The sequence below is a fragment of the Oncorhynchus masou genome, chromosome 6 (assembly GCF_036934945.1).
Source record: "Oncorhynchus masou masou isolate Uvic2021 chromosome 6, UVic_Omas_1.1, whole genome shotgun sequence".
NCBI lineage: Eukaryota > Metazoa > Chordata > Actinopteri > Salmoniformes > Salmonidae > Oncorhynchus > Oncorhynchus masou.
This window is the reverse complement of record NC_088217.1, coordinates 20,476,905-20,498,347: the sequence shown is the minus strand read 5'-3', so window position 1 is coordinate 20,498,347 and position 21,443 is coordinate 20,476,905. Positions and strand designations below refer to the sequence as shown.

General features: G+C 41.0%; 1 protein-coding gene and 1 long non-coding RNA gene across 3 annotated transcripts in view; both read left to right on the top strand.

The window, feature by feature from the left end:
• Positions 1-21,443, top strand: part of LOC135541513 (inter-alpha-trypsin inhibitor heavy chain H4-like) — a 31,175-nt gene that overhangs the window by 5,959 nt on the left and 3,773 nt on the right. The window contains exons 7-19 of one of the 2 annotated variants that reach the window (XM_064967830.1): positions 68-184; positions 330-498; positions 2,339-2,449; positions 2,527-2,708; positions 3,159-3,338; positions 3,558-3,679; positions 13,188-13,414; positions 15,802-15,906; positions 15,999-16,046; positions 16,463-16,525; positions 16,919-17,026; positions 17,168-17,342; positions 18,031-18,179. In XM_064967830.1, coding sequence (XP_064823902.1) covers positions 68-184; positions 330-498; positions 2,339-2,449; positions 2,527-2,708; positions 3,159-3,338; positions 3,558-3,679; positions 13,188-13,414; positions 15,802-15,906; positions 15,999-16,046; positions 16,463-16,525; positions 16,919-17,026; positions 17,168-17,342; positions 18,031-18,179 — 1,756 coding nt within the window. Of the gene's footprint in view, positions 1-67; positions 185-329; positions 499-2,338; positions 2,450-2,526; positions 2,709-3,158; positions 3,339-3,557; positions 3,680-13,187; positions 13,415-15,780; positions 15,907-15,998; positions 16,047-16,462; positions 16,526-16,918; positions 17,027-17,167; positions 17,343-18,030; positions 18,180-21,443 lie in introns of both variants that reach the window. The other variant, XM_064967829.1, reaches the window with a different exon arrangement.
• LOC135541514 (uncharacterized) lies at positions 4,133-6,710 on the top strand. The gene is made up of 2 exons (XR_010455974.1): positions 4,133-4,162; positions 4,386-6,710. It is a non-coding gene; the product is annotated as an uncharacterized LOC135541514 (long non-coding RNA).

Sequence of the window (21,443 nt, the reverse complement as noted above, 5' to 3'; positions counted from 1 at the left end):
TAATCGTGTCATTCATTTCTTTATTTCTACCCTGTCATTTAATCACTATCTCTGATTCTCTATTCAGGAGTCAAAAGGGTATTTTGTCCATCACTTTGCTCCCAGTGACCTACCACGCATACCAAAGAATGTAGTGTTCATCATCGATCGGAGTGGCTCCATGCATGGCAGGAAAATGAAGCAGGTTTGTTTGTGTGTTTGAATGTGTTGCCTGCTGTAATGACGCTAAAGGCTTAACGATTGAGCATTGTACACATTTTTCTATTTAATGCATGTAACAATTCATTTTGATTGGTTGATTGGTTAATTTTGATTGGATGCACTGTCAGACCCGTCAGGCCTTGTTGAAGATCCTGGTAGACCTGGTGGAGGACGACCACTTTGGCCTGATCACCTTTGACTACACTGTGTCTACCTGGAAGAAGGAGCTGCTGCCGGCCAACCAGGAAAACCTGGAGGCTGCCAAGAGCTTTGCACGACACATTCAAGACAGAGGAGGTACAATTTAATATTTACTTACTTAATCCTCTTCCCTATTTTCAAAAGTTTCCAAAACCAACAGTACAATTACAGTGTATCATCATTTTGTAAGACTTAGTCTGCGTTTACACAGGCAGCCCAATTCATATTTCCTAATGTGTAAACAGCGATAACCACATGGTATCCCATCATTTAACTTCTGATTTATACCATCTCCATATGTAGATTTGGTTTAGATCAGATTTGGTTCAACTGAAGTGTTTTCTGTTTTGCACATGACCTGCCATTACCATGACAACAACCCAAAGATTTTTAAAGGTAGTGTGACAAGTAATGGACAGTCAGAAAAAAACATTGGATATAGAAAGAAAATTAGATTTGGGTTCTTGGGGTGGCTGTGTAAACAAATCAAAAGTGCACAAAAATCTGTAGATTCTATTCGATTAGATAGATTGAAATTGTGCCTTAAACATCATAGCATAGTTGAAAGATATGTGTTGCGTAGACACAAGAAGTGGGTGGCCAGCAGAGATAAATGGGATGGGCTGAGGGAAGCTGAGTGTTGGTATGTGGATTGGAGACAAGTGGGAGTGGAGCTGCTGTGTGTGAGAGAGAATGATGGTCAAAAGATAAAGGGGAAAAAAATTAAAACATAATTAAAACATATTTGAATGACACTAAGTGGCAGTGTTTTTACAACTAATGCCAGATTCCATGAGGCTGAGCAGGTGTTTGTGCACATGCATATACACACACTCTCATTCAAATAAACACACATACATTACATGCAATAGTGCCAGACATGCACACAAACATATAAAGTAGGCATTGCTGTTCTGATTTCAGTTGTCCTTTGTTTTAATTGTATTTCTTGTTTTCTTCTGTTTTTTTCATTCTCTTGGTTGTTGATGCATTGGGGGGTTCATGGGGGTGGGGAATGGAATTAATTGTTGTTTTCTTCTGAGGGGGCTTGAATGGTTGAGTGACAGCTGTTGGGGAACTTGAGGGTTCATGTTGCACAAGATTGTGATCATTTTTTATTTTTATTTCATTTATTATTTTTATTTCATTTATTATTTTACCAGGTAAGTTGACTGATAACACATTCTCATTTGCAGCCACGACCTGGGTAATAGTTTCAGGGTAGAGGAGGGGGATGAATGAGCCAATTGTAAACTGGGGATTATTAGGTGACCCAGATGGTTTGAGGGCCAGAATGGGAATTTAGCCAGGACACCAGGGTTAACAGCCCTACTCTTACAATAAGTGCTATGGGATCTTTAAATCCCCTTTGAGAGTCTGTACACCAGTTTAACATCCCATCTGAAAGACTGCACCCTACACAAGTTAGTGTCCCCAATCACTGCCATGGGGTGTGATATAGACCAGAGGAAAGAGTGCCTCCTACTGGCCCTCCAACACCACTTCCAGCAGCATCTGATCTCCCATCCAGGAACTGACCAGTACCAACCCTGCTTAGCTTCAGAAGCAAGCCAGCAGTGGTATGCAGGGTGATATGCTGCTGGCAATCATGAAAAAGGAAACTATGACATATATTTTATATCACTATCATGCACACGCACCCTCACACATAAGGATGGCTCTGTTGCAGAAAGACTGATACATGTTTGATAGTGTCTTGATGCTGTAGTGTTTGTCCTTCATGTTCTAATTCTTTAATGTCACCCCTTCCTTGTGTTTTTGTAATAAATAATAAAAAATAATAAAAAATAAATACAAATAAACAAATAAAATAAGTACACAAAAGGGTAAAATAATGGGAGCTATGAACAATAGCCTAGTTAGTGACAATAGGAGCTAATACATAGATGTGTGGTCATCTCTCTTCTCTTCTTAGCCACCGACATCAATGCTGCTGTGTTGGAGGGCACAGCCATGCTAAACCGAAACCCACGAGAGGGCTCAGCCTCCCTCCTTATACTACTCACTGATGGAGACCCAACCACAGGTACACACACACACACCACATCACATCACACCACACCACACCAAAAACACAATAAAAGCCAATCTCACTTTCCTCAGGTGAGACCAACCTGAAAAAGATCCACAAGAATGTAAAGGAAGCCATTGGTAAGAAATTCCCACTCTACTGTCTTGGTTTTGGAATGGATGTCAACTTTGAGTTCCTGGAAAAGATGGCACTGGAGAACAGCGGTGTGGGACGCAGAATATATGAGGATTCTGATGCTGCTTTGCAGCTGCAGGTAAGGGAACAACCACTGTGAAGCAGTGCATTCACACAACAGTCTCTGCACTACAATGGATTTGAATGATTTAAATAATAAAACACCAATGATCAAAAATGGTCCCAAGTAAGCTTAATTAGCTGGAATATAAAAGGCCTGAACTAACCTTTAAAGCGCAATAAGATCATATCTCATCTAAGGAGGCTTTACTGTTGGGTCCTGATTTCCTAAATGTAGATTATGAGAGAGGAAACCAGGAGGAGCAAGGGGCATGACTACTGGCCTCTGTACATTTTAGTCATTTAGCAGACACTTATCCAGAGTGACTTACAGAACCAATTAGGGTTAAGTGCCTTGCTCAAGGGCACATCAACACATTTTTCATATAGTCGGTTCTGAACCATCAACTTTTCGGTTATTGGCCCAACACTCTTAACCTCTAGGTTACCTGTAATGTATAATTAACAGGGTTTTTATGAAGAGGTGGCCACACCCCTATTGACGGACGTGCAGATGGTGTATGTGGGTGGGGCTAACCTGACCCAGACCAACTTCAGCCAGTACTACAACGGCTCCGAGATCGTGGTGTCTGGCCAGATCACCGACAACAACATAGAGACATTCACTGCAGAGGTCATAGCCATATCGGTGAGGTCACCTCTACTCTGCTACCTTCATAGGTCAAATCACTCCATACTGTTCTGTCCCTTGTTTTGTATTTTCTTTTGATTTTGAAGGCAATAAAAAATATATATATAAAAATTATCACTCCATATGATTACTTTGGAGAGAGTTCAGCAAAATATCAAAATATACAATCAAGTCAATGTTTAGTATTGTAATGTGAGGATGCCTTGATTATTTCAGAAAAGCAATAGGGTGATGTACTCTGAGACAATATCAACGGACGAGCCCATTGAAGCCAGGCCTGATAGCCACATCCAGAGGCTGTGGGCCTACCTCACTGTGAAGCAGCTACTGGACAAAGAGTGAGTCTGCTTTGCATGGCATTTTGTCTGTTATTGGGTGTATTTGCACCTGTGTCTATGCAGGTCTCCATCCTAGTGGTTCTTATATTATATTTTAAAAGATACTGATCTAATTAGTATTCATTCATCTCCCTCTGAAAAATGCAGTCCAAATTTTGATGTCACTACCAAAACACACATTAAAAGACTGTAGAATGAATGTGCCTTAACATTCACCCCTACAATTAAAATCAGGAAATGGGATTGCAACCCTCTCCATCATGGCCACATAGTGAGTAGTCTGTGTGCCAACATTTTAAGAACATTTGTGAACAAGTTAGTAAATCTTCATGTATTTCTAAGAAGTACCAATACCGAACATATAATATTTTAAACGTATAAAGTTTGGTTTTGGGATTCAAAAATATTTTTTGGGGGGGGGGGGGGGGGGGTGTACATCTGTCCAAAGGATATGCCAGCCATGGGGATTCATTAAAGTCCAAAGTAAGTCTATTGACACTGTTTTTCTTTTCATTGATTGAAAAAAACATCTGATGTGATGATCTACATTAAAAACATAGATATCAACATATCGACTGTACTACTCGCGCTGCTAAGACTCTCAACCATTGCTATTCAAACTTCCGGGAATGCTTACAAGACCCTCACACACCCAAATTTCAGGCAAATCTGACCACGACTCCATCTTGCTCCTCCCGTTCTATAGACAGAAACTCAAACAGGAAGTACCCATGCTTCGAACTATTCAATGCTGGTCTGACCAATCGGAATCCATGCTTCAGGATTGTTTTGATCACGTGGACTGGGATATGTTCCGGGTAGCTTGCGAAAATAATCTACACGCATACACGGATACGGTGACTGAGTGTATAAGGAAGTGTATAGGAGACTTAGTACCTACTGTGACTATTAAAACCTACCCTAACCTGAAACCGTGGATAGATGGTAGCATTCGCGCAAAACTGAAAGTGCGAACCACCACATTTAACTATGGCAAGGTGACTGGTAATGTGGCAGAATATAAACAGTGTAGTTATTCACTCTGTAAGAAAATCGATCAGGCTAAATGTCAGTATATCGATAAAGTGGAGTTGCAATTCAACGGCTCAGACACGAGACGTACAATATGTAGCAGGGACTACAGACAATCACGGACTACAAAAGGCAAACCAGCCACGTTGCCGAGACCGACCTCTTGCTTCCGGACAGGCTAAGCACATTCTTCACATGCTTTGAGGATAACACCGTGCCACCAACGCAGCCCGCTACCAAGGACTGTGGGCTCTCCTTTTCCGTGGCCGACATGAGTAAAACATTTAAAACGTGTTACCCCTCACAAGTCTGCCGGCCCAGACAGTATCCCTAGCCGCGTACTCAGAGCATGCGCAGACCAGCTGGCTGGTGTGTTCTACCTATCCCAGTCTGCTATCCCCACATGCTTCAGGATGGCCACCATTGTTCCTGTACTCAAGAAATCAAAGGTAACTGAACTAAATGACTGTCGCCCTGTAGCACTCACTTCTGTCATCATGAAGTGCTTTGAGAGACTATTCAAGGATCATATCACCTCTACCTTACTTGCCACCCTAGACCCACTTCAATTTGCTTACCGCCCCCAATAGATCCACAGATGATGAAATCGCCATCACTCTGCACACTGCCCTATCCCATCTGGACAAGAGAAATACCTGTGTAGGAATGCTGTTTATTGACTACAGCTCAGCATTCAATACCATAGTACCCTCGAAGCTCATCATTAAGCTTGAGGACCTGGGTCTGAACTCTGCCCTGTGCAACTGGGTCCTGGACTCCCTGACAGGCCGCCCCCAGGTGGTGAAGGTAGGACACATCACCTCCGCTCCTCTGATCGTCAACACTGGGGCCCCACAAGGGTGCGTGCTCAGCCCCCTCCTGTACTCCTTGTTCACCTATGACTGCGTGGCCAAGCAAGCCTCCAACTCATTCATCAAGTTTGCATACGACACAACAGTAGTAGGCTTGATTACCAACGATGACGATAGGAGGCGAGGGCTCTGGGAGTGTGGTGCCTGGAAAACAACCTCTCACTCAACATAAAAAAACAAAGGAGAGGATTGTGGACTTCAGGAAACAGCAGAGGGTGCACCACCCTATCTACATCGACGAGACCGCAGTGGAGAAGGTGGGAAGCTTATGATCCTTGGCATACACATCACTGACAAGCTGAAAAGGACCACCCACACAGACAGTGTGGTTAAGAAGGTGCAACAGAGCCTCTTCAACCTCAGGAGGCTGAAGAAATGTGGCTTGTCACCTAAAACACTCACAAGCTTCTATCGCCGCCTGGTATGGCAACTGCACCGCCTGCCATCGCAAGGCTCTCATTACCGGCGGCAAACTACCTGCTCTCCAGGACACCTACAGCACCCGACGTCACAGGAAGACCAAAAAGTTTATCAAGGACATCAACCACCCGAGCCACAGCCTGTTCACCCCGCTGTCATCCAGATGGTGAGGTCAGTACAGGTGCATCAAAGCTGGGACCGAGAGATATAATCTGTTTTTCAATCTCAAGGCCATCAGACTGTTAAACAGCAATCACTAGCACATTAAAGGCTGCTGCCTATAGGCATGGACTAGAAATCACTGTCCACTTTAATAAATGGCGCACTAGTAACTTTGATAATGTGTACATATCTGGCATTACTCATATCATATGTATATACTGTATTCTATACTATTCTACTGTATCTCATTCACTTAATGTTTACATATCTTGCATTACTCCTCTATTATGTACATACTATATTCTATACTATTCTACTGTATCTTAGTCCTTTCCACTCTGACATCGCTCGTCCATATGTATATAGTCATAATGAATTCCTGCTTAGATTTGTGTGTATTGGGTATATGTTGTGTAATTTGTTAGATATTAATTGTTACATTTTACTGCACTGTTGGAGCTAGAAGCTCAAGCATTTCGCTACACCCGCAATAACATCTGCTGATTACATGTACGTGACCAATAAAATTTGATTTGATTTAATAATTTCTGTTTTGGATTATTTGTAGTTATTGAAGAACATGGACATCCATTAAGTGCCAACATGCTGAAAAGTACACAAAAAAGACAGAGAGGATAAAAACTGCCCCTGTGATATATCAAAAATATTTGAAAAAAGAAAGGGGAAAAAATGTTAAAAGAAAGGAAGAAGGAAATGAACATTTAAAATATTTACCTGAGAGGGAGAGGATGTATACAAGGGCAAGATGGAGGTCAAGTCAAAGACAACACAGGGCAGGAGTGAAAAGGTAAAAAGTCACAGACAAAAATACTGAAATTAATGTATTTAATTGATTGTGATAATAATATACAGTATGTCAATCACATATGCCAAGGTTCATGGAAGTTGTTCTCGCTCGTGGTGGCCCAATGCTCTATTAAGATGCTTTAGCCGGTGTTTCCTTTATTTTGGCAGTTACCTGTATATGAAAGGTCACAACCGAAACAAACAAAGATATGAAAAGTGAATTTAAACATATAGCAACATAATTAATTACACTCATAAATAATTACATGCATAAATAATTCCATCAATCAGTACTGAATTAGAGGGTGATGCCTCTGGTGAGATGAGTCAGGCGCAGGACAGCAGATATGAGTAATGAAATAAATAAATACGAGGCCACAAATACGGACCGTAATACAATAAAATATTACTCACAAACAAACATGGGGGAACAGAGGGTTAATTAAATAATGAACAAGTAATTGGGGGATTGAAACCAGCTGTGTAAAACAAAGACAAAACAAATGGAAAATGAAAAGTGGATTGGCGATGGCTAGAAGGCCGGTGACGTCGACCGCCGAACGCCGCCCGAACAAGGAGAGGGACCGACTTTGGCGGAAGTCGTGACAGCGAGCTGCACTTGGTAATGAACTAAACACTCTGCCAGCCACGGTTACCAGGTCAAACTAAAATGTCTAGCCCAATGACTACACAAACCCTGCCCACAAGGCCTGAAAACTAGCGCAAAATGTTGTTTTTTTGCAGCAAGAGGGGAGTTGCCAGATTTAGCTAATAAACCTTTTTTTCATAATGTTATTAAGTGAACTAAGAAGGAATCTCAACTTAACTTCTAACAACCTAAGAATCAAAATGTGGTTTTCCATCAAAATAATAATTATTGCGACTAATAAAGGAATTTGAATATGTAGCAATAGAAAATATGATTTGCCCTTATTAAACTTCAAAAAATGTATGTTAGGCTATTTTCTGGCAGTCGTGATGTTATTATGTGCCAGATGTTAAGACTACAAACTGTTATAAATGGCTTATTTGCGAGATTGACATTTCAATTGGCATCTGGGTTTATGATTTGTAATTCAACTTTGTCATGGTTGGGTTAGCTAGATGCAGGTAACCTATAGCTCCTGATGGGCTTCATCTAATTTCAGAGAGCCTTCTGTAGCCTAGGCAAGATGTTAGATGAACGATTTAGCAGCTTTCTCTGTTCCAATTGACAGACTAATTTATTCAACATGAACAGCGAGGCAATTTCGAGGTAAGAAGTGTTTCCGTTGCCCAACAGCCTGCTGGAATAGGCTACTGAGGATAGGGTTGTAGTTTCAATCACTGAATCAAATGTTAAAATATGGATAAGAACTGAATAGGCATGTGCTTGTCAAAACCAGCCAGTATTGTTTTTTACCTGTAGCCTAATCTGACTGACTGTTGCCTTCAATCTAATGCATTCTAACATAAGCTGATCGGCAATTGCGACAGAATTGTGACTATGATTACAATTGATAACTTCCAATTTTCTTAACTAAACATGTCCATAAATAATTGAATAATAACACAAGGCTACAACAATAATAAACTGAAGTTATAGGCTATTTGTTAAATCCGTTTGTCAGCTCCAGATAGGCTACACAAGTGGCACAAATTGATTTGCAATGACTCCAGTGATATCATAATTTCAACATATTTATTGTTTTAAATGGCAGCCTACATATGCATAGCAAATAACAGGCTAATTAATGGCCAACAGATGCAAATGTATCATTCTCCACATTTTTTTAAAACTCTGTTTATTAAATTTTACACACAAACACACAGACAAGACAACACAAAGCAATATAAATACTATACTCAACTAGAGAAAAATAATAATAAATAGCTTTAAAGATAACATACTTTAGACAATTTAACCACACCAGGCAGAAGGCTACAAAGGTTAAAGGGCAATCTATAGTACAGGGACAGAGCAAACACCTTACATTGTTCCTGTAAACAGTCAAGGGATATGGGTGGAGAAATGCAACCACTCACAGACAGTCATGGCCACAGACCAACCATCCACTGGACCAAAATGAAAGTTTACAATGTTTAAAAAAAAGAAATAGAATGATTATTCATTTAGCTGTGAACAAAATGTAAAAATAACTGGGAAAAACAAGCTCACACTTCAGTCTCTGCCCGGGCAAGATGAACAAGGCATCCGCGGGTCACAATCAATAAGCACATGGACCTTAATACCCCCCAGCAAAAACACAGAGAGAAGCTCCTCCAACCCTTAAGTCACAGGGGGGTCAAATACAGACTTATTTTAGTTTTAATTAGAATGCCATCACAGGATGGACTGTTTAGTGTAAGACCGGAATGGAGCCCAAGCCTCATTAAACAGTTTGGGGTTCCCACGTGAATTGAATTGAATTTTTTCTAGTTTCAGAGAACAGAACACATCTCTCACCCAATATTTATAAGATGGGGGAGCTGCCATCTTCCAGTTCTGTAGTATTAGCCGTCTAGCTAAAAGAGCTAGCTAAAATAAACAACAGTGTCCAACTGGATTTTTGATAGGTGGGTACCCATGGGCAGTACTCCAAAAAGGGCTGTAAGGGGAGACGGATCTATAACAGTGTCATATATATCAGAGAAAGATTTAAATATTAATTCCCAGAAACCTGACAGTTTATGACAGCCCCAAAAAATATGCAACAGTGTGGCTGGTTCCACTTTACATATGACAAAGGTAGGATCAAAATCAGAGAATATTCTTCCAAGTTTGGCCCCCGACCAGTGGATACGGTGAACCACCTTGAATTGAATGAGGCTGTGTCTAGTGCTGAAAGAGGACGAGTGCCCCCTGTGCAGCACAGATTCCCAGGCGTCTTCCCCAAGTTCCTCCCCCAAATCCTTTTCCCATCGAGACTTTAAAGGCACCAAAGAAGGGTTCTGTAAGTCATGAATGATTGCATATACATCTGAAATTGCACCCCTAGGAAGCTTGTTCAACTCCAAGATGCTCACTATAACTTTATTCGCAGGCCTATGGGGAAATCCAGGTGTGTTAGCTCTGACAAAGTTTCTAGTTTGGAGATAGCGGAAAAAGTGGGATTGGGAAGGATTGAATATAGTTGTTGTTAACCTAAAATATTGTAATGTAATTATAAATAGTTTATATAGGTATTATACAAATGTTGTGTATTAATAGCCTCTAAAATATACAGTATTCACACTCCATAACTTTTTCCACATTTAGTTGCGTTACAGCCTAAATTTCATTGATAAAATGTAGATTTATTTCAATGGCCTACACACAATACCCCATAATGGCAAAGTGGAATTATGTTTTTCTTTATGTTTACAAATGAATATAAATAAAAAGCTGGAATGTCTTGTGTCAATAAGTATTCAACCCTTGGTTATGGCAAGCCTAAATAAGTTCAGAAGTAAAAATGTGCTTAACAAATCACATAATAATTTGCATGGACTGTGCAACAATAGTATTTAACATGATTTTTGAATGTCAACCTCATCTCTGCACCCCACACATACAATTATTTTTAAGGTCCATCAGTCAAGCAGTCAATTTCAAACACAGAATCAACCACAGGAGGTTTTGTTGCTTTGGGGAGGGTTGTGTGTTTTTCCCCAGGTTTACATTTGCTTTTCTGCTAGTATTTTCCCTTTAAACAATGGCTTGACGTACTTTGATGTTACCCTAATAAAGTTTAGAAATGTTTGTGAAGGTGTGGTATTGTGTGGCTGTTATTAAGCTTTAGCTAATGCAGACCTATGATATGAAGGAAGTGCGCCCCAGCGATTCAACTGACTCTGTTAATTGAACTTGAGGTAAGGAAGACTGTTTCAGACCTACCAGAGTTACTTCTATAATATAACAATATAATGCTTATCTTTATACAAAATATTCTGACCGAACGATAACAAATTACCCTCCTTCTGTATGTCTATAACTGTTTGGCAGACGTAGTAGCCGTCTGACATAAAGAAATGCACGTCGGTGTAATAACATGCCACACATACAGCTCTGGGAAAAAATGAAGAAACCACTGTAAAATTATCAGTTTCTCTGGTTTTACTATTTATAGGTATGTGTTTGGGTAAAATTTACATTTTGTTTCATTCTTTAAACTACTGATAACATTTCTCCCAAATTCTAAATAAAAATATTGTAATTTAGAGCATTTACTTGCAGAAAGTTACAACTGGTCAAAATTTCAAAAAATATGTCAGACCTTGAATAATGCAAAGAAAATAAGTTCATATTAATAAAAAAACCACAACAACTTAGGAATAGTTCAGAAATCAACATTTGGTGGAATAACACTGATTTTCAATCACAGCTTTCATGCGTCTTGGCATGCTCTCCACCAGTCTTTCATATTGATGTTGGGTAACTTGATGCCACTCCTGGCGCAAAAAAATGAAGCAGCTCGGCTTTGTTTTATGGTTTGTGACCATCTGTCTTCCTCTTGATCACTTTCCAGAGGTTTTCAATGGGGTTCAGGTCTGGAGATTGGCCTGGCCATGACAGGGTCTTGATCTGGTGGTCCTCCATCCACACCTTGATTGACCTGGCTATGTGGCATGGAGCATTGTCCTTCTGGAAAGCACCCGCAGATCATCACTGATCCTCCACCAAATTTCACAGTGGGTGCAAGACACTGTGGCTTGTAGGCCTCTCCAGGTCTTTCACCCAGTGAAATTTGGTGATTAAGTTATTGTTTTAGGAAAATAGTCTAAAAAACAATAAAATAATAACCTATCAAGTTTCCCATGTGTTTCTCATTGAAACACCAGGAATAGTGTTTTTGTAATTTGGTATAGGCTGTTTTTAAGGACAGGTAAATGTGGCTCATTTCGCCAATAACCCTTGTTCCTTGATGGCGCTGGCTGCGCCAGATCAGATCTGAATGTTTGTTGATGGCGCTGGCTGCGCCAGGTCAGATCTGAATGTTTGTTGATGGCGCTGGCTGCGCCAGGTCAGATCTGAATGTTTGTTGATGGCGCTGGCTGCGCCAGGTCAGATCTAAATGTTTGTTGATGGCGCTGGCTGCGCCAGGTCAGATCTGAATGTTTGTTGATGGCGCTGGCTGCGCCAGGTCAGATCTGAATGTTTGTTGATGGCGCTGGCTGCGCCAGGTCAGATGAGCTAGTCCAGCATCACTTTGGTTATGCCTGTGCATCATGGCACAAAATATATGGAAGTGGAGGTGTTCTAGACAATTATGTCTGTACCATACATTGGCTGATATGGCGATCAGGATTGCAGGTAAATAAAAAGTGTTAGGAAATGTGATAGTTTTTTATTCCATAACTGTCACGACTTCCGCCGAAATTGGTTTCTCTCCTTGTTCGGGCGGCGTTCGGCGGTCGTTGTCACCGGCTTTCTAACTGCCACCGATCTACATTTCTTTTTCCATTTCTTTTGTCTTGATTGTACACACCTGGTTCCCATTACATTATAATTTATTCCCTATTTAACCCTCTAGTTCCCACATGGTTTGTTTGTTTGTTGGTTTGCGTGTTTGTTCTTTGTTTAGTGTTCAAGACTTCTGTGAGCTGGTGTGTTTTCACTGCGTGGAAATTTTGTTGATTCTTTTCGAGTAAAGTACGTCTTTTACTTAGTTCTGTGTCCTGCGCCTGACTCCGTCCTAACCGCTGCACATTGACACATGACAATAACTCCATTGATGAGAATCTTATTGTGATGATGTGGCACAACACAATTTTGTGATTTCACAGATGGACCACTTAAAAGGAGAATTTAACCCAAATCTCTATTTCTTTTATATAAACAGCATGCTATAGAAGGGTCTAGACACTTTGTTTTCCCATTTTACCCCTAACCAGCGATACACTTTCTTATCCTTGCAGTATGGAGGCTCTGAAAAAACACGAACAAATGCTAAAAACAACAACAAATACTGTATGGAAATACTGTATGGAAAAGCTATCAGTTTAGTGATGCAGGTCTTTACATGTTGTACACATATAATTGTGTCATTCAAACTGTATCCGCCAAAATTACAGAAGTTAAATTCTTGAGTGCATTATCCCATTAAAGGTTTCGCAAACAAGGTAAAAAAATATATTTTACTATTTGGTAAATGTTTTATGCAAATAAAATTATTATTGTACTTAAATCATACCTGTGTGTGTGTGTGTGTGTGTGTGTGTGTGTGTGTGTGTGTGTGTGTGTGTGTGTGTTTCAGTGTGCAGTCAAGCGGGAAGGCGAAGGAGAAGGTGAAGAAAGAGGCCCTGGATCTTTGTCTGAAGTACGGCTTTGTGACTCCTCTCACCTCCATGGTGGTCACCAAGCCCCAGGGAGAAACCTCACAGGTGGCCCACAAGCCCAAGGAGGGAGAGAAGCCCTCAGGATCCAGGAAAGGCTTCTCTGGGTCGGGTTTCCAGTTCATGAGTGGAGAAGCCGGATACCCCGGTGAGCAAAACTACCATCATCAATGCAAGCACACCAGCATGCATGCACACACCATAGGTATACACATATGCTTATGTGTGCACTCATACACACACATACTGTCTACAACAGTGAATGACAATTACTGTATGGTGTGAGTCAATGGAGTAAATAAAAGAGCAAATACTATAAACGTACAATTATAACCTGTATATTGACTTTAAATATACTACATGGACAAAATCTCATTCCAAAATCATGGGAATTCATATGGAGTTGGTCCTCCTTTTGCTGCAATAACAGCCATTTACCTGCAGGGACTTGCTTCCATTCAGCCACAAGAGCATTAGTGAGGTCGGGAAGTGATGTTGGGCGATTAGGCCTGTGCAGGCCAATCAAGTTCTTCCACACCGATCTCGACAAACCTTTTCTGCATGGACCTCCCATTGTGCACGGGGGCATAATCGTGCTGAAACAGGAAAGGGCCTTCCTCAAACTGTTGCCACAAAGTTGGAAGCACAGAATTGTCTAGGATGTCATTGTATGCCATAGCATTAATATTTCCCTTCACTGGAACTAAGGGGCCTAGCCTGAACCATGGAAAACAGCCCCAGACCATTATTCCTCCTCCACCAAACTTTACCGTTGGTACTACGCATTGGGGCAGGTAGTGTTCTCCTGCCATCAGCAAAACCCAGATTCATCTGGTCGAACTGCCAGATGGTAAAGCGTGATTCATCACACCAGAGAACAAGTTTCCACGACTCCATATTCCAATGGCGGCGAGCTGGTTCAACCGACGCTTGGCGTTGAGCATTGTGATCTTAAGCTTGTGTGTGACTGCTCGGCCTGGAAACCCATTTCATGAATCTTCCGACTAACAGTTTTTGTGCTGACGTTGCTTCCAGGGGCAGTTTGGAACTTGATAGTGAGTGTTGCAACCGGGGACAGACAATTTTTACACACTACCACTTTGTGGCTGAGACATTGTTACTCGTAGACGTTTCCACTTCACAATAACAGCACTTACAGTTGACCGGGGCAACTCTAGCAGGGCAGAAAGTTGACGAAGTGACTTGTTGGAAAGGTGACATCCTATGACGGTGCCACGTTGAACATCACTGAGCTCATCAGTAAGGCCATTCTACTGACTGAAATAGCCGAATCCACTCATTTGAAGGGCTGTCCACATACCCTATATATATACTAAAGTATGTTTTCTGTTTACCAAGGCCCCCTGCACAGCCAGTGTCAGATTAAGGTGGTTAACAAATATCTACCCCTAATTTTAATCTTCAATCTTCGCTGGGATATTCACTTCAGGATTTACGGACAAAAAGGGGACTTCTCAACCCTTACTGCTGTTAATCCATACAAATGCATACTGTACATACATGGCAAAACAATCCAAATGAAGTATGTTTTGAAACGTCTGAAATACATCTGAGAGAAAAAAATCTGCATGGACCTCCCATTGTGCACGGGGGCATAATCGAGCTGGAAAAAACCCTATCAGCTCCAATTCATTTCACCGCAGAGTTATTTTGTTGGGAGTTAGGACTTCGGCATCCTTGTTTCCTGTACAGTTTGTGAGCGTCATTGTACACAACAGACGATGTGCGTGCGTGTTCGTGAGAGAATACGGTCTTAAGTGTTTGTAGCTTAAACACTGCTCTAGGTTAGCTCCCATCCACCGCACAGGCAAATGGATGCATTGTAATGAGACGTGTCGCATGCAAGATCCTGGAAGTCTATAATTCAAACTCACAGATCTTGACAGTAATTTAATAGCATCGACATTCATCTTACAGCTGGAATCCATAGTGGTGAAACTGCCAAGTCCGTTTGCGATATTACAACAACAAAGTCGGTACTTCAAACAACAAACACTCGACAAGGACATCATTGTATGTAGTAACAAAACTATAACAAATAGCCTGGGCGGCCAGTGGCGCTAATTCGCCTATTGCGGGACTCAGCATTAAAGGCCCAGTGCAGTCAAAAACATGAATATCTTATGTTTCATTTCCAGAGTGGACAAAACATTTAGAACGACTTCCTAATATTGAGTTGAATGTCTGTACACTCAGTGTATACAAACACTGAAACCACTATAAATAGCATCAGGATCAGTGTGATCAGGTTTAGATTAGTATAGGTAGATGCAATGATTAAAATCAAATCAAATCAAATCTACATTTTGTTAAAGTGTGATTTTTAAACAAAATAATTGTCACAATACTGTACACTTACTAGCATAACAAAAAGGAGAGTCAAAATGTGTAGAGGGACAACATTCCAATGAAAAAAATGTCAACAACAGTACAGAGATGCTATATTAGTGCAATGGCCCAACGCTATTAAGCCAATGCACTTTTGTGGCTCAGGAGGAGGAGGTGGTGGAGTAGGAGGAGCAGGTGGTGGAGTAGGAGGAGCAGGTGGTGGAGTAGGAGGAGCAGGGGGAGGAGCAGGAGGAGCAGGGGGAGGAGCAGGAGGAGCGGGACTTGGAATAGGCAAGTGACTACTGTATCTTTCCCCTACATCATAGCTCCACTTGTTGAACATCAGTTTAGGTGTGCTCAACGTGTGATGTCTTTTGTCATAGGCTTGCTGCTTAATGCTGCGGAGGATTCATATTCTGCCTATATAATGGGTAATTGTTCCACGTTATAAAATAATTGTAGAATATTTTTTGTCTGTTTGTGCTGTCTGTGTGTAGAGCCATGCCTGTTTAAATGCCCTCACTGACCAACTGATTGGCTGTACGGTATGTGTGGTGCGTGTGTGTGTGTGCGTGCGTGCATTTGTGTATGTGTGCGCACAAGTGCGTGTCTGGCTGGCCGGCCGTCTGGCAATGGTGTGTGTGTGTGTGTGTGTGTGTGTGTGTGTGTGTGTGTGTGTGTGTGTGTGTGTGTGTGTGTGTGTGTGTGTGTGTGTGTGTGTGTGTGTGTGTGTGTGTGTGTGTGTGTGTGTGTGTGTGTGTGTGTAGGATCCTTTGTGTAATGTTCTGACTGTGTGTAGGATTGTCTTTGTAAATGTTCTCTCATCTTACATTTTCAACTGAAATAGAGGAACTTCAACCAACTCACTCAAGTAAAACTGCAACTAGAGCTAGAGCTACACCTACAACTGGTACTGCAATAATTGTTTATTTTTTGTTTGATTAAGATGATGCTGTTTTTTCATAAACTAATTATCCTCATCTCTCTACCCTCTGCATCCTATCTCTGTCTCTGTCTCTGTCTCTCTCCCTCAATTACATTTTCAATTTAATGGTCTCTATTGGCATGGGAAATATATGTTTACATTGCGAAGCAAGCGAAATAGATAATAAACAAAGTGAAATATATATATATATAGTATAGTAAACATTACACTCGCAGAAGTTCCAAAGGAATAAAGACTTCAAATGTCCTCTCTCTCTCTCTCTCACTCACTCACTCACTCACTCACTCACTCACTCACTCACTCACTCACTCACTCACTCACTCACTCACTCACTCACTCACTCACTCACTCACTCAGTGAGTCCTCCCCTGAGGTTCCTGTTGCCAGCTGAGGATCATGCCCTGCCACTGTGCTATGACATCCCTGTGGCTCTCTCGCTCAGACTCCTACAGGACCCCAACAATGGTGACCTGACCTTACATATCAAATGTTCTTCAATGCCTTACTTCATTCATTCGTAAATTCATTAATTCCTTGACCTGTCCACATTATCCCCTCACTCCTCAAACATCTTTGAATGAATGAATGGTGTCCATCTTTTCCCAGAGTTGTCTATGAACGGTCAGCTTGGACAATCAGCCAGCGCAGGCTACCAGAAGATTGTGATCCACTACAAAAACAATCAACATATTGAGTTAGACACCACTGTCATCACCTTCAACAATGGACAGGATGCAACATATTTCTCCTGGAGTCTGAAAATCAATCACAAAACAGACAGGTTCTGAATCACAGACGAACTACAGACCTTCTGATATAAGTCATTTCGTGCTACAGTATTGTTTATTTCTGTGATTAGATTTCTGCTTTAGCTTATTGTGCAAGGTGCAAGGTGTTTTAATTATATTATAATGAGTGAGTATATCCCCCCCCCCCCACACACACACACACACACACACTTCCAGAACAGCCACAATTCATCGGGGAATGGACTCTACTAGGTGTCAAAAGCGTTCCACAAGAATGCTGGCCCATGTTGACCCCAATGCTACACACAGGAAACTGTTGAGCATGAAAAACCCATCAGCGTTGCAGTTCTTCACACACTCAAACTTGTGCACATACTCCAATAACCCCGTACAAAGGCACTTAATTCTTTGGTCTTGCCCATTCACCATCTGAATGGCACACATGCACAAGCCATGTCTTAATTTAATCTCAAGGTTTAAAAATCCTTCTTTAACCTGTTTCATCCCCTTCATCTACACTGATTAACAAGTAACATCAATAAGGGATTATGGCTTTCACTTGAGTTCACCTGGTCAATCTATGTAATCAAAAGAGCAGGTGTTCTTAATGTTTTGTGCACTCAGTGTATATTACTTAAGTTGCCTTTCTACATTTAAACATTTGGTCAAAATAGATATTTACTTTTTTTGTCAATTGAATTGATATGTCACTTCCTGCAGTGTGTCTCTGATCCTACGGGACAAGGAGGTGGACATCACCATAGGGTTAACACAGATCATCATCATGCTCTATGAGAGGAATGGAATTAAGTTCCTGTGGCCCGCGCTGAGGCAGCGCCCAACGGGAGGCAATATTATGGGGATCGTGGGTGAGTGAAACATTATCAGTTAGGACTACATTCCACTTCATATTCCTTTGTTTCTATGTGAGTGATTACATTTTGTTGAGATGCTTTTGAAAAAAAACAAGCACTCTAACTAGGAAATGTGCCCTAAAGAATTCCCACTATGGATGCTCACTAAATTGATGAAAATACAATAGTTAATGACACAGTATGCTGTTTAGCACTCACTTTTATCCAAAGCAACTTAAACATGCATGCATACATTTTACGTTTGGGTGGTCCCAGGAATCAAACCCTTAATTCTGGCATTGCAAGCACAATCTCTACCAACTGATCTATAGAGGAACACTCCTGATTTATTGTAGCTGGGGATAGATTTTAACAAGGCTAATCTGAAAACAAGGCTCCCTAAATTTTATCAGTATATCGAATGTTACATTGTTACTCTAACTTCCGCAATGCATACAAAGCCCTCTGACGTGTCTTTGGCATCATTAAAGTGAAGACTGTAATTTTATCAAAGCAATTCTCTGTTATTATTACTACGTGATTAAACAAATCATGTAAATGTAATTCACTAGGAAGCCGGGGCACCAAGGAAAATCTTCAGATTACAAAGTTATAATTTTCCTAATATAACTTTTCAGATATTTTAATATCTGGTCAATTAGTCTTCTAATTAATTAATTGTTCTTTACCTCACGTTAGTCTCATTCCAAACATTGTAACTTGTTGGTTATCTGCACGAACCCAGCCTTCACTATGAATCATACAGACATGACTTGTCTTAATAATTTATTTACTAACTAAATAAATAATCACAGAAATGCATAAACAACAAACAAAGTAGATATGGTTACAAGGAAATGATAGGGGATGTGCCCTAGTGGGCTAAACCGGTATGGCAGCTTGGTAGACAAAGGGACTGAGAAGGGTGCAAAAGACAAAAGTCACTACACAGTTGATAATTGTAATAATTGAAATGCTAATCCTTTGCACGTGAACGCTCACTCATTCGGAAATAATTGCCGAAGTTGAGGATTGGTAGGATGGTCAGTTTTACAAGAGTATGTTTGGCAGCATGAGTGAAGGATGCTTTGTTGCGAAATAGGAAGCCAATTCTAGATTTAACTTTGGATTGGAGATGTTTGATGTGGGTCTGGAAGGAGAGTTTACAGCCTAACCAGACACCTAGGTATTTGTAGCTGTCCACGTATTCTAAGTCAGAGCCGTCCAGAGTAATGATGTTGGACAGGTGGGCAGGTGCAGGCAGTGATCGGTTGAAGAGCATGCATTTAGTTTTACTTGTATTTAAGAGCAATTGGAGGCCACGGAAGGAGAGTTGTATGGCATTGAAGCTTGCCTGGAGGGTTGTTAACACAGTGTCCAAAGAAGGGCCAGAAGTATACAGAATTGTGTCGTCTGCATAGAGGTGGATCAGAGACTCACCAGCAACATGTTTTGGGTAGCATCGAGCAATAACATTGATGTATACGCTGATTCAATGAGTGAGTTCATGAGCAAGTGCATTGGTGATGTTGTACCCACGGCGACGATGAAAACCTTCCCCAACCAGAAACCGTGGATTGATGGCAGCATTGGCACAAAACTGAAAGCACAAACAACTGCTTTTAACTTCTTAGGGCTGCAATCCCGTTAACGGGATGATATGACAACAGCAAGTGAAAGTGCAGGGCGCCAAATTCAAAACAACAGAAATCTCATAATAAAAATTCGTCAAACATACATGTATCTTATACCGTTTTAAAGGTAATCTTGTTGCTAATCCCACCACAGTGTCCAATTTCAAATAGGCATTACAGCGAAAGCACCACAAACTATTATGTTAGGTGACCACCAACTCACAGAAAAACATTTTTCCTGCCAAAGAGAGCAGTCACAAAAAGCACAAATAGAGATAAAATTAATCACTAACCTTTGATCATCTTCATCAGATGACACTCATAGGACTTCATGTTACACAATACATGTATGTTTTGTTTGATAAAGTTCATATTTATATCAAAATATTTGAGTTTACATTGGCGCGTTAAATTCACAAGTTCCAAAAACATCCAGTGATTCCAGTGATCTGAGACGGAGCTCAGAAAATAAATAAAATTATCCGCCATGTTGGAGTCAACAGAAATCACAAATCACATTATAAATATTCCCTTACATTTGATGATCTTCATCTGAATGCACTCCCAGGAATCCTAGTTCCACAATAAATGTTTGATTTGTTCGATAATGTCCATTATTTATGTCCAAGTAGCTACTTTTGTTTGCATTTTTAGTACACAAATCCAAACGCAAGTGCAGGTCCATCCGGACGTCAGACAAAAACTTCAAAAAGTTATATTACAGAGCGAAGAAACTTGTCAAACTAAGTATAGAATTAATCTTTAGGGTGTTGTATTCATAAATCTTCAATGAAGTTCCAACCGGAGAATTCCTTTGTGTGTAGAAGCCATGGAACGCTGGTCGCTATCATGTGAATTGTGCGTGACCAGGACCTGGCTCTCTGCCAGACATCTGACTCATTCAGCTCTCATTCAGCTCCACAACATAGTAGAAGCCTCATTCAAGTTTCTAAAGACGGTTGACATCTATTGGAAGCCCTAGGAAGTGCACGTTCATCCATATCCCACTGTGAATTCAATAGGGGTTGGGTTGAAAATCGACCAACCTCAGATTTCTCACTTCCTGTTTGGATTTCTTCTCAGGTTTTTGCTTGCCATGTGAGTTCTGTTATACTCACAGACATCATTCAAACAGTTTTAGAAACATCAGAGTGTTTTCTATCCAATAATGATATGAATATATTAGCAACTGGGACTGAGGAGCAGGCCGTTTACTCTGGGCACCTTTCATCCAAACTACTTAATACTGCAGCCCTAAGAAGTTTTAATCAGGGCAAGGCGACTGGAAACATGACCGAATACAAACAGTGTTGCTATTCCCTCTACAAGGCAATCAAACAAGCTAAGCGTCAGTATAGAGGCAAAGTAGAGTCGCAATTCAACGGCTCAGACACGAGAGGTATGTGGCAGAGTCTACAGTCAATCATGGACTACAAAAAAAAACAGCCCCGTCGCGGATCACGGTGTCTTGCCCCCATGCAAACTAAACAACTTCTTGGATTGCTTTGAGGACAATACAGTGCCACCCACATGGCCCACTACCAAAACTTGGGGGCTCTCCTTCACTGCAGCTAACATGAGTAAAAATTTAACATGTTAACCCTCGCAATGCTGCCAGCCCAGACGGCATCCCTAGCCGCGTCCT